Below are 13,425 nucleotides of genomic sequence, written 5' to 3' on the forward strand. Positions count from 1 at the left end.
AAATTTCTTATATGTTACAAGAACTTGTATCAATCCCATTATGGTGTCTGGCGATTCCGATTCACTGACCTTTGTTCACAAAAGAGGTTCACCTGGTGATTAGCTCCACCACCTGGATATATTTAGGCAACTTTATTGTTCTCAGTACTTTTCCACTATCATACTTACCATCATGTTCTCAACCATTGTTTACTTAATTAGTGGGTGGAGGTATATTGTCATTTTCTTCGTCCCCTCTCTTTTTATATTTTTCATAGTGTGTAGGGTAATTTGCTGGTCATACTGATTCAAAGTATTTGGTATCTCCTTGAATGCTTTGATTTTGGCCTTAGGTGCATATGTACAGTAGAGCCCCGGACCTCGATGCTAATTCCTTCCAGAAGAATTGACGAGATGCGATTTTGTTGAGATCTGAATGAATTTTTCCCATAAGGAATAACTGAAAATGGATTAATCCGTTCTTTACCACCACTTATTACCCTAACCTTGCCTTTTTATACAAAACATTACCCATAAATTACAATTTAATAAGTTCAGTGTAAAATAACATACCATTCAATGTATTTTTTTCATTATTAAATATATAATGTAGTAAAATAACTGCCCTACGTACGCCCAATTCGACCATAATATGATGGTTGACTGAGCGCCATAGGCTAGGCTAAGTACGTACAGTGGAGCCTCCCTTGGTTGCGGATCAGTAATCACAGGATCAGTGAACCATGGGTTTTTCCTTGGACCACTTCTCAGTCTATATTGCTGGTATGAATCGCAGAATCGCCAGTTTGTCCGAGGTTGGCTAGGCCTCGTCTGTGGTCTGATAACCAGCAACATGTATGAACAGATTCACATTACAGGCGGCCCTTGGTTAGCGGCAGAGTTCCGTTCCTGGCCGCCGACGCCAAGCGATTTTAAAGTCTATGGTAGCTGCACACCTTCTTTTAGAATACTAGACCAGTTAATAATAATAATAATAATAATAATGATATGCTTTATTTCGGCTCGGGGCCATATACATTGAATATACAAAATACAGACAGTAGCATACACAATCTAGATACATGTGACATGATAAAATAGAGAATGATGAAAGTATGGTTTTAAAGATATACTCATTGTGTAAACGTGTACAGCCATGAACAACCAAATGAGAATTTTTTTTTTTTTTTAAGTACAACCGAATTGGATAACAACATCCATTTGGCTTGTATGTCAATCATCGTACCATAGTACACTATTACCGCAGATATAAATGACGTTATGTAGAATAGGACTGAGATATCTTAATGTAATAACTTTATTTACCATAGATCAAAGATCAATAGGGAAATATACTGTTAAATTTAAACCTAGTTATAGCTGAAGCTGAGATAACTGTTCAAGCTGCTAATGACCATTATCGTGCATCAGCAACAAGGATAAAACTCCCGTAAACGTATGCCATCAAACACAACCGTAGATAAAATTGAGATAAAATAATTTTAATCAAAACTACTGTGCTTGAAAGAACACATTTTACTGTTGGTTTCATGGTTTCATGCCGATAAAAGATAAATAATGCAAAGTTCGTATTACGATGATATAAAGGAAAACTGCCAACGGAATCACATAATGTGTTACTCAGTAGACATGCTGCCAACGTAATTTGCTATAGAAAAAAAAAAAAAAAAAAAACTGTTCACAATCACAACGAGACATATTCAGGTAATATTTCCTCCTAAAAACATGTCGTACTATAAGGAAAAATAACCTTGTCTCTTATAAGTCAAGTATCTAGATATTCGTTTATTGTAACTAAAAGCAAGAAAATGCATTCAGAATTGCCTTAAATATGGCGAAACAAACTCGTATTTGTCATCAGCTGATTTCCAAACTAAAGCATTGGCCGCTCCACGGAATACGGGCTTAAATTTACCATAGTATTTTATAATAAAATAATATGAGAATACATACTATATTATTGGATACAGTGAAGTAATGTATAACTTTTTAAAAGATTTATGGAAAAGATGCTTGTTTACTTTTTTTCTGTTCTTATCTTAATTTTCGTCACTATGCCATCTACATACCAGTGGCATCTCGAGCACTAGTTGTACGGTCGTACCTCAATTTTTTTGCTTGCATAACAAAGCAAGAAATCGACCGAGTTGCACAGTTATATTTTGTACTTCTATCCCATGGAAACACAAACAAATTGCAGTGTTGCAAAATCAAATGTATACTCGAGTTTGTCTTTTAAAATCAATTTATGCAACAATTGTAAATATAATTTATAAAAACATGAATCAATGATATAAATTAAAATATTATTTGGGCGTGACTGAACAACCAATTGTCTTCATCATGTAAAGGGCTGTTACAAAGACTTCAAATGGACATGCATACTGCCACTGTATCATATTTATGTAAAAAAAAAAAAAAAAAAAATACCCTGTAGTACATTTTTCATACACATTTTAAACATAAAAGCATGAAAACTTATAACAAAAAGCTCAAGTTTCATTAATAAAATGAGTTATAATTAGCTCCCAAATTATTAAAATATAGGCAGTCCCTGGGTTACGACGGTGGTTCTGTAGGCAGTCCCTGGGTTACGACGGTGGTTCTGTTCTTGAGACGCGTTGTAACCCGAAAATCATCGTAAGCCGGAACATCATCAAAAATCCTCAGAAAACCATACTTTTAACGCTTTGAGTGCATTGAAAACTTTGTAAACTGCATTCTTATTGCATTTTTCATCAAAAAACCTTCAAATATTGAATATTTAGCATTTTTGGTGTCATATTTCTTCTGCCAGATGAGTGTTGTAGGCGTCGTAACCCTGGAAATAATTTCTGATGAATATAATTGAATAGCGCCTTAACCTCGGAACGTCGTAAGCCAAACCCGTCGTAACCCGGGGACTGCCTGTATAACCACGTGAAGTCTTTGTAATGCATTTTTCGGAACAACGGCGGACAAGAACGAACATAAAAAAATATCCTCTATATACGCGGAGGGCACTTACAAAAGCTGCCGTAATTTGTATCCTATTTATGTAAAAAATGAAAATACCCCATATGTAATACATTTCCATACACATTTTAAACACAAAGGCATGAACATTTATAAAATTGACACATCGATCGCTAAATTTGCACTTTTTGAACTCAATATTTTCAGAAGAGCGGCAGGCTGCGGCAGACAAGAACGAACATGAAAAACCATCCTCTGATAACATAGAGGGCAGTTTCATAAGCTGTCTTTGTATCATATTTATGCACAGAAATAAAAATGCCCTATACGTAATACATTTTCATACACATATTAAACATAAAAGCATGAACATTTATGAATAAACACATCGATCGCTAAATTTGCACTTTTTTTAACTATATTTTCGGAAGAGCAGCAGGCGGCAGCTCACAAGAACAAACATAAAAAAACATCCTTTTTGATAACTGGAGGGCAGTTTCAAAAGCTGCCCTTGTATCATATTTATGTGCAGAAATAAAAATACCATATATATATACATAATACATTTTCATGCACATTTTAAACATAAAAGCATGAACATTTATAAATCGACACATCCATAGCTAAATATGCACTTATTTAACTCTATTTTCGGCATAGAACAGCGACAGGGCCATGTAGTTTACCCTACCTATGTAATACTCTCAACATTTTTTTAATATCATTTGCATAACCTTTAAGGTCTGAACGGTTTTTCTACAATTGTATGTACTCGTTAGACATAACGGCACTAATGGCGCTGTTAATTGAAAATTGTGCCGTAAAAATACCTTAAAATGCCTTATTTTTTTTATGAATATTTTTGACGACAGCCGTAAAACCAATTCACCGCCAAACGATTGCGTCATTAACCGCCGGCCACCTGTATGATATTAACTGACAATAAAGGTAATAAAACCATACACACCTTATATATAATTGGCATATCTTCACAATATATAGCCTATTCATGGAATATTTCCACATCATTAATATCAACTTGTAGTTGAGTGGCCAGCAGCGAAATGTAAACATTGCGTTACATTGCTTCACAGCGACCTTTTAGAAATGTTAATACATAGTAGTAATGTAATTACAGTAGTAATAACATTTAGGAAAATATTAATTTTCAATTCGTACTTCATTATTGTTTTGGTAGGACGTAATCAACTTCTTTGAACACTGCAGTCATACAAACAATAATTGTCATAGATTATCGTATTGATGTTTGCAATCGGCGACGAAGCGTAAGCGTAATAAAATGCATATTCTTATATATTATTGGCATATCTTCATAACAAAAAGCTTCTTCAAGGAATTATTTCTTGGGGAAAGCATTTTTCAAAAGACAAAAATACACTTTGCAAGTTTGCAGTATGCATTGATTACTTTATTTTGATGTGATTACATTAATAGTACAGTATGGTACTGTAATCAGTATAGTAACTATTTTTTATCATATGTATATTCATTCACGAAAAAAATACATATGATCACCGTGATGTCATCAAACCTACAATCTCTTTCGTACGTACTATTTTTACACAATGTGATAGTGGTTACACCATTCTACAAACTACCGATGTATTTTACATAAGTATGCTCTAAACTCTGTCATAAATCACTTTACTTACTTTTTTCTGGAGCTCAAATACTATATCCCGGAAAATTAACGAAATCGTGAATGTTATCATAGAGCAAGATTCACTAATTACTGTGTTTTCATCTTCTTTTCATGACTAAATACATTTTTAGGATAAAAATTATTTACTAATTTTCAAATACTAATATGAATGTAAATAGCAAAATATCGATAAAATGCAAAAATAAAATCCCACAAAATCACAACCTCTCTCTCTCTCAGTAGTATACTTACTTCTTAATGAAATAAAACGGCAACCTTTCAATAAACCTTATTTCACTTACAGAAAAAACTATAATACTGATCTATTATTATTGTAATAAAAGAACAAGATTGACCCTGACATTTGTAGGTACACGTGTTGCCATATGTTTATTTCTGTGATTTATTAAATTATGCTCCAATACAACTTTTATAGTTGACTCAATGATTATCGATTATCACATATTATAACAGTATACAAAAGAATATTTTATCACTATCGATATTTCATTTCTTTTCACCATAAAGATATTTAAAATACAAATTTCATTGTTGTTATTCTCGACCTAAGCTAGTCAACAGTAACTCTCTCTCTCTCTCTCTCTCTCTCTCTCTCTCTCTCTCTCTCTCTCTCTCTCTCTCTCTCTCTCTCTCTCTCTCTCTCTGTTTCAATAAATGAATTATGAATTACTGTATCCTAAACTATTATGTACAAAGTTAAAAATAATAATAATACCATTAGTAAATTCGTTTCTTTTAGCAACTAAATTGTTTTCCAAAATAATTTTTTCGGTAATTAATGTCCATCAGCTGATTCTAAGCGTAAAAAAGACAAAAAATAGTTTTTTTATTGCTGTATTTTGCTGTTTATACATTAATATAGTTGGGTGCTATAATCATTACAGTAAATCATGTTTTTTTCTCATAAATATGTTCATTCACAAAAGAGATATACTATTTACTTTTAGCTAATATACTTTTGTTTGCTGATCTAATGAAGGGGAAATTGAAGATGGAAAAGAATATTTAAAAGATTTGTGACATGATAGACATATAACTTAAACATACACACAAACAAAGGAGGCATAAAGTAAGCAAGGGAGCCGTTTCAATGACAACACCCTTCTACTACCACTAATAGGAGCAGCCATTGTTAGTTATAAAATTTTAAGTTGCAATAAGTACATGTGTATCTTCAACCTAGTAGGATAGCATGGACCAATCAATAGTGAGTACCCATATGATAGTTCAAGGTTTATTAGGTGTTTATATTAGTATTAAAATAGGCAGTTAGCCTGTAAGAGTTTTTATAGGTAGCACATCTTTGGTGTTTTAACTTGAACTAAGCAGTTGGGGTGGGTGTAGCCTAGGGTTTTTTGAGGTGTGATAACACGGATATTTGCTTGTCATGGGTTGTTGTGGCCCCCAACCCCCGCGATTATTGAGGCCCCACTGTAGTATGTACTGTAAGGGGTAGGCATAATTATTGTTGCTAATAATAAAACATTGAAAATAAAGTCTAATTCTTACAGGAAATTAATAAAATATTAAAGATAAGCCAAGTTATGTCTGTTATTATAAACTTTAGAAAAATTCCCTAAGCTAGCTGGTGACCGTCAGCAGCCATAAACAGATATAAACAAACCATCATACAAAGCATACTGGAATACTCTATACAAAATATCATTAAGATATCTTTCAGTACATGTTATGATATAGGGTCACTTTTGATAGGAGCTTTGTGCTTTATAATGTGACATCATTATCAGCATAGTAATACCCATTGGAAGTAGATCCTCAGAAATGTATTCCTTTAAAATTGGAAAAAGTCCCAATATTAAGGATAGCTGGGCGCTATTGATATCTCAAAACTCTTTACATAATTTGATTATGAAATACTACCAGGAAAATATTGCCAAACAACAAGGCTCGAAGTCCAGCATGACTGGGAACTATGAATTACGAGCATTGTAACTTTCGTATGTCAAGCACGTCTGGGAATTACGAATAACGAGCAGACTGCAATATGTTTGGTAGGCAAAAGCATGTAGCACTTTTTTAATATACTACTTTTATAAATAAAGTAGCTGCAATTCTTAAACCCAGCTTTCTTTCATAAATTAAGTGCCATTCGGCATCTAAAGACAGTGATCATGTTGGTAAAATGAAATCAGCTGATATTTTAAGAATGTAAACAAAACCAGATTGCAAGTGGCAGATCACTCTGTTCGTATTATAATTTGATATGGTAATACATGCAGTATGATTAGATACAGTAAAACAAGGCTTTTATTAAAATTATCATTATTCTCAATACACAAATATTATTGACTTTTGCTAATGGATATTTGTCAGTGTAACAACCTAACCCAGGGAACAGTCTCTCTCTCTCTCTCTCTCTCTCTCTCTCTCTCTCTCTCTCTCTCTCTCTCTCTCTCTTTTACAGATGCAGTGATTGTAAACCTGTACTACAGACATAAGTCACCAAATCGAGAAACAGCCGATTGCTGACGTCATTTGCCATCACTATAAAAAAAAAAAGGCGCAGGCGAAATTGATGTTCAAAACTAGCGATATCACACTTAACACGTATACAATCAAGTATTGTGCCACTTTTAAACCCAACTTTGTTAATTGCCAAGAAATAACTAAATTACCAGCCAAGTGTAATGGCAATGAAGATATCGATAGCTCAATCAGCCAAGATTTTGAGAATGTAAACAATATCGATTGCAAATGGCATACAATGACAATGCTTCTATTTTGTAAAATACGTTGTAACTTTTCAAATTCTCATTTTCTCCAAAAAATATTTGTTTAGGCTTATAGACCTTATCGGTTTTTAGAATTATGGACAGAGATCCTACTCCGGTAACAAGTGAGAACTCGCTCATCCTAACGTCTAATTATGGTAATTATCCACGGTAATTGCCGTAATTAGTTTTGTTTACAGTATAAAATGTTGTACCACTAGTGATTCACTTGGTTACAAATTTTTTGTTTATAGTGTTGATAGTTGTGACTGTGGCACAACTATTGACCCTTCAAGGGTTAGTCTATCATTAAAAATCTTACAGGATTTTAAGGTTGTCACAGATGCCTCTTACATTATATATTTTCAATAATCTTAAGTTCAGTTGTGGTTCTTAACGTTTTCCTCACTAAATGAGCATGGGAACAAGCCTATTAGTGGCGGCTGACCGAACCACTGTTGTTTATAAAAATCATATGATTCCTTAGGTCGGTTTCCGGATTTCTGTTTTAGCTCAGATGCAACATTACTCAAAATTTTCCGTTGAAATCCGATTTCGAGTTCTAATACGATCGAGGTCCTGGTCTCTACTGTATATCTGTTTTGTCAGGTTCTGCTATCTTGTCTTTTAAGTATTTTATTTTAATAGTGTTAATGGTTGGTTACATTTGTATTAGGTATGTTCATGGTGAAATTGTGCTTCCTAGCATTATCTTTTAGTTTACCTAGCTGTAGGTTGGTTAGGTGTACTTACCTTATTGTATATTTTATGTTTTTCCTTGCTTACCTTTTGTCTTTATTTGTTACTAGACTTTCATATGCTCTGCTTTTAACAAATATAACCACTAGCTTCTCTGTTGGTTTATTTCACTTTATGTATTTGTTACTGGGTGATGCATTTTCTCTAGTTTTTCAATGTTGCTGATTTTGACAGAAGAATAGGACTGCATTAGAAATGAAAATATTTTATAAGTAAAATATTCATGAGTTTCCTTTTTTAGGAGGTGCCATGAAGTCAACGAAATCTGGGCAGAAGTGGGCTCATGTTGCATGTGCATTATGGATTCCAGAAGTTTCCATAGGCTCTGTAGAGAGAATGGAACCAATCACAAAAATCCCAAATATACCAGTAAGTCTAATCAATCTCATTTTACTTTTGTTTTTGTGGATTATATTTTAAAACTGATTTTGAAAATGATCAAGGTCTAGTTTGTTGATGACAATTTTTTGCATCCATGTGAGAAGCAGAGTATAGAAATGATTAAGTTTATTGAAAAATTCAAGGTACGTACATGCTAAAATCTGTCTTGTTTTTGAATACCTTCAACAAACTTATCTTATGTTTAGACTTGGATTTCAAATGAAAAATAATTGGTTCTGTTTGTGAAGTGATAGATCTCATCATTGTCAGAGACAAATTTCATTGTAGGATTATGACTTTCATCATTACTGAAAGAACTATATGTACATAGAGAAATTGTTTTAGTGTTGTATGTATTCAAGGTAACATATTTTTTCTGATTCCCCACATGATCTAGTCCTTTTATGTCAGTGTCAATGTATCTATCAAATTTTTACTGTTAATTATTAAAGATAAAGATGATGATAGAAGTGATATATTACTTTTTGTATTGGAGAAAGGGTACTAGAAGGGAAGGTTTTCTTATGAGAAATGACAGATGGACAGATGACAGAGATTAAGAGGGAAAGATCACTGGGTTTATACACAAAAGAGATGGTGGCAAAATTGTTTATAAAATGATGTGTATGAAGCTTGAGGGTAATGGGAAAAAGCTGGCAGTGGTGAAGATGTTTTTTTGGAGGGTTAGAGCATGTATGGTATTGAAGATCAGTTGGGGTGAACTATAAAAAGTTAATCATGGAAGTGAATTTTGTATTAGAATTTGTAGGTGAAGGAGTGACTTGATTTTGGTTTGGAAATTGAACGGAGACAAGGATATGTTTCTTTAGCTATATATCTGTATGGATAGAGTGAAAATTGAGGAGAAAAATAAAATGTTAATAAATACAAGATTGTAAAGTTAATAATAAAAGACTTAAGAAAGCAAAATAGTAGTTAAGTAGGAAATCAGAGCAATAGATGAGGAGAGAGACTATGTAAACAGTTTTCTAAACCAATCCCTAGGTACTGATACACAAGGTGATGATGAAGTGGACAATTATCATGAAAGTAAAGGGACCAAGTCGTAGGACCTGTTAATGGTTTAAGGCATTTGATGAACTCTCCTTCGCTTACCCGTTCTTTATGTCAGATTACCTGTATAAAATCAGAAAGGGAAGGTCAGATCAAAAGTAAAAGCGGAGAGATTGGTGGACCAGTGATGGATGGAGTGGTGTGAGAAGTTTGAGGAAATCAGGTGTAAAGGTCTGGGTAGGAAAATGGGGCATGAATGAAGTTAGGAACAGCTGGTGTTTGCAGGTGATTAAATGCTAATTGGGCGATAGTGATGAGAAGCTGTAGAAACTAGTGAAAGAAGTTGAAAGCATTCGCAAGAGGAGAGCGTAAAAGAAGGAATATGACTTAGACTAGGACTGTGGCAGTACATGGAAACGTATAAAATGAAACGGATGTTGATATGCTTTATAAGAGTATGGGATTAATTGATTCATAAAGCATTTTGGGGCCAACTATATCAAATGTAGTAGGATGAGAGAAATGGTAAGTGACTTACAGCTGAAGCAAGAAAGGTAGCAGAATGTGTGCAGAGGACAGGAAGGAACTGGCACTTGAAAGCTGAGGTGAAAAGTCTGAAATAATTGTTGAGCTGTCTTCTCTTAACAGAGATGATGTGTGAAATAATCATTGCGCTGTCATCCCTTAACAGAGATGATGTGTGATGTTGAATAAATAATAGAAAAGTATAATTGGTGTTGAGGAGAAATTGCACTGCATATGTCTTTAGAAGATTAGAAAGGGTTAGAAATGTGTTGGTATATAGAAATGGTATAAATGGTAGCCTAGTTGAAAGGATGTGGTTCAGTCATATGCAAGATGTTGATGATGATGGGTATGTGGAGAGATTTAACAATTTAAAAAGAGGAAGGTCTATGAAATACTGTACTGGGTAGATGGAATAAATGGGTTTTTTGCTTGCCAAACCTTAACTAGATTGCAAAAATTCAGTAAAAAGTGCATACTTGACATACTTAAAAGCTCAGGTTAGATTTGAGTTGTGTTGGAACTTTAGTGTAAGCCCTACAAACACAAGTATTTGATTCATAAAACCTAACCCCTGGGAAGTTTTCCAAGGTTCAACCCAAAAATGTTTTTGGCCAATAGAAGTTAGTAGTAATAAGACTGCATGTTAAGTCAGCCAATGTACTAAATAGTCTGAAAATTTCAGCAAAGTCGATGGGCCCTTGTTTGTGTGTTGTGCCGAGAACGTCGTGGTGCTTGTATTCAATGCTCAGTGAAGACCTGTAAGACTGCTTACCATGTCACTTGTGCCTTCAAACATGGTCTAGAGATGAAGGCCATTATAGAGGATGAGAGTGCAGACGATGGCGTTAAACTCAGGGTGAGAAATGTCTAATTTTATTTCTTGGAAAGTATTGGTTTCTGTCAGAGTAAAATTTAATGTAAAGTATTTACAACTTCTAGTAATAGTGCTGTGTATTTATTAGGCTATTCTCATTGCTGCTGTTATACAGAGCCTCCCAAAGAATTCAGTTAGTACAATTCCGTTGGATTTTGATTGATTTTTAAGCTTCTTAAATAATGTACAAGAATTAACATTTTCTTAGGGTAATTACAAGTTCTTTGAATTATGATTAAGTAGGGCTGTTGCTGTACACACTGTGTATTTATTCTATTTAGAAGAGGCATTGTGATTTGTCTCAATATCACCACCACCATTACTGGATGTCAGTGCTGAGCAAGTTTGAAGTTCAGTGTTTATGTTTAGTTTGTTGGTAACTTGTAGAAGAGAGTTGTATGTGTTGACAATTGATATCGAAGTGTGTTGTTTTATACTAATGTGTGAAATAGTGCAGTATTTAGTACAAATTTATTGAGATGTTTATAATTTTCTATATCAGTAGTATACTCTGTTTGCACAATTGTGATAGGCTCATGGTAGCCCTTACCTTTTGCATCCAGATTTTAAATGTGCTAATTTTTGTAGCCTGAATATTTTTAGTAATTATATATGCTTATTTTATGCAGTTGGATCAAAACAAATCATTGACAATCCTTTCCCAAATGATAATTATGTGCTGACTGGTTAGCAGTAGAGCATTTGCAACCCAAGGTTCTTCCTCTGGCTAGATAGTTTGATCCTCAAAGGTTCTGTTTTAGGTTTATGTTCAAAGTTTCTGATTTTGGGAGTCGGATGGTAGTGACTTTTAGTAGTATCACAGGAATATGCCTCTTGGCAGTATCACAGGGAGATGCCTCTTAATCTTGGCTATCATACAGTCATACTTTAGAGCAGCATCAAACTGAAAAATTTCTAGCAGCATCAAACTGAAAAATTTCTAGTTCCTCAGTAATAGACATCATTCCCAGACCACTATCCTTCCCTCTTTGCTGAGATGGTAGGTGATTAGGCAAGAAAATTTTGGAATTAGAGCAGAAAAAGTCATGGTTAGGTATGTCATGCATCAACTCAGTGTACTGTAGCTTATCAAAATGTCAGCCCCAAGTGGCAGAGATGGCTGCAAAATTTTTAGCAGTTACACAACCATTTGTAATGTCATCTTCATCCAGGAAAGTCATCCAACTTAGTCTCTTAAGAGAGTAGGTTTCTGGAAACAGCAGTAACAGTAGCCATTGCCACCCTTGTCAATCGTTTACCCCTTACCTTTACCGGGGAAAGTGGATGAGGTTTATTGGTAGGTTTAACAAATGTACTCTTCCTTTAAAAGCCCTTGTTCCAGTGCTGGCAGATTTCATGTGTACCTGAGGATTGTTAAGCATTTCCTTTGTTATTGAAGGTCTCAGAGCAGCCAGCTACAACTCTTCAGACTTAATTTGCTACTTCTCAGTTGATTCTTGGGGCTACAGTTGCATTCAAACTACTTTCTTTTCTATGCACCTTCAGTAGACCTTTCTGTGAATGTATAATGATTGCTTCCTTGTAGGGCATAACCCTTAAGATCATGTTGTATTGTCCCTTGCCTCTCCTGATCTTCATACCATGGAAGGATGTTTGTTCCGATACGTAATACAAACCTTTCGGTCCTTTAACAATAGGAATTTACTTTCGGCGTAGCTGGAATTACGGCCGTTAAATCTTGAACAAGGTGGTTAGGCAGTAACTACCGTGGGGCACACTAGCCTGCCCGGATGTAAACACTTCACTTTACTTTCGGCTGTCTTCCGAGGAAGACGTGTGTTTGTGAGCTCCGGCTGACTGGTCGTTAATCTTTTTTCCGGGTGGGATCCTTTTGGTTTATTTTTTTTGTATTTAAATAATTATGCATATACGGTGTTTGATATTAATACTAAACAAAGGTTTGTCCTTGGTTTTTCAATTAATATACAAACCCACTTTTTGTGATAGCCTTTGTAACCACCCCTCTACTTGTGTTAAGAGCCGGTGGCTAAGGTATGCCAACATATTATTTACATTCTTTAGCCCTTTAATACTGGCTCAGACCTGCTTTAGGAGGAGATATGTATTTATCGTGAGGATGAGACATGTATTTAACGTAAGTGGTATTGATCCTGTTACGGGACATGTATTCATCCGGAAATTATGCTTACGCTTGGGAATTACCAAGGGAACTGCAAAGGTTTGTCCGTGTTTTGTTGTTATGGTAATTTCTTTTATCCTTCTTCCTTTCACTTACTATCGGAAGAAGGTAGAAGGATGGGCATGCGGTGTGCTGATGTTGGGGATCTCCTCTCACTTCGGAGGGCGGCGCCCTTGGATGTGTGAGGAGTATCCTCATTACTTTAATACTTTTTTCCTTATTTTACAGACTAGTGGTGATTGTCTTTTCAGCAGTATTGGTTGGATGCTCTTCGTATTGGTTATCCTAACCTTGGAATTGTACTTATGACTCGTAGCATGTTGCGTACCGATCCTTG

At 34.7% G+C, this 13,425-nt stretch overlaps 1 protein-coding gene across 1 annotated transcript in view; it reads left to right on the forward strand.

Moving 5' to 3' along the window:
- LOC135210282 (PHD finger protein rhinoceros-like) overlaps positions 1-13,425 on the forward strand; it is an 83,605-nt gene that overhangs the window by 15,068 nt on the left and 55,112 nt on the right. The window contains 2 exon segments of the mRNA XM_064243156.1: positions 8,372-8,499; positions 10,736-10,909. Of these exon segments, the coding sequence (XP_064099226.1) occupies positions 8,372-8,499; positions 10,736-10,909 (302 nt within the window).

The sequence above is a fragment of the Macrobrachium nipponense genome, chromosome 39, assembly GCF_015104395.2.
Source record: "Macrobrachium nipponense isolate FS-2020 chromosome 39, ASM1510439v2, whole genome shotgun sequence".
NCBI classification, from domain to species: Eukaryota; Metazoa; Arthropoda; class Malacostraca; order Decapoda; family Palaemonidae; genus Macrobrachium; species Macrobrachium nipponense.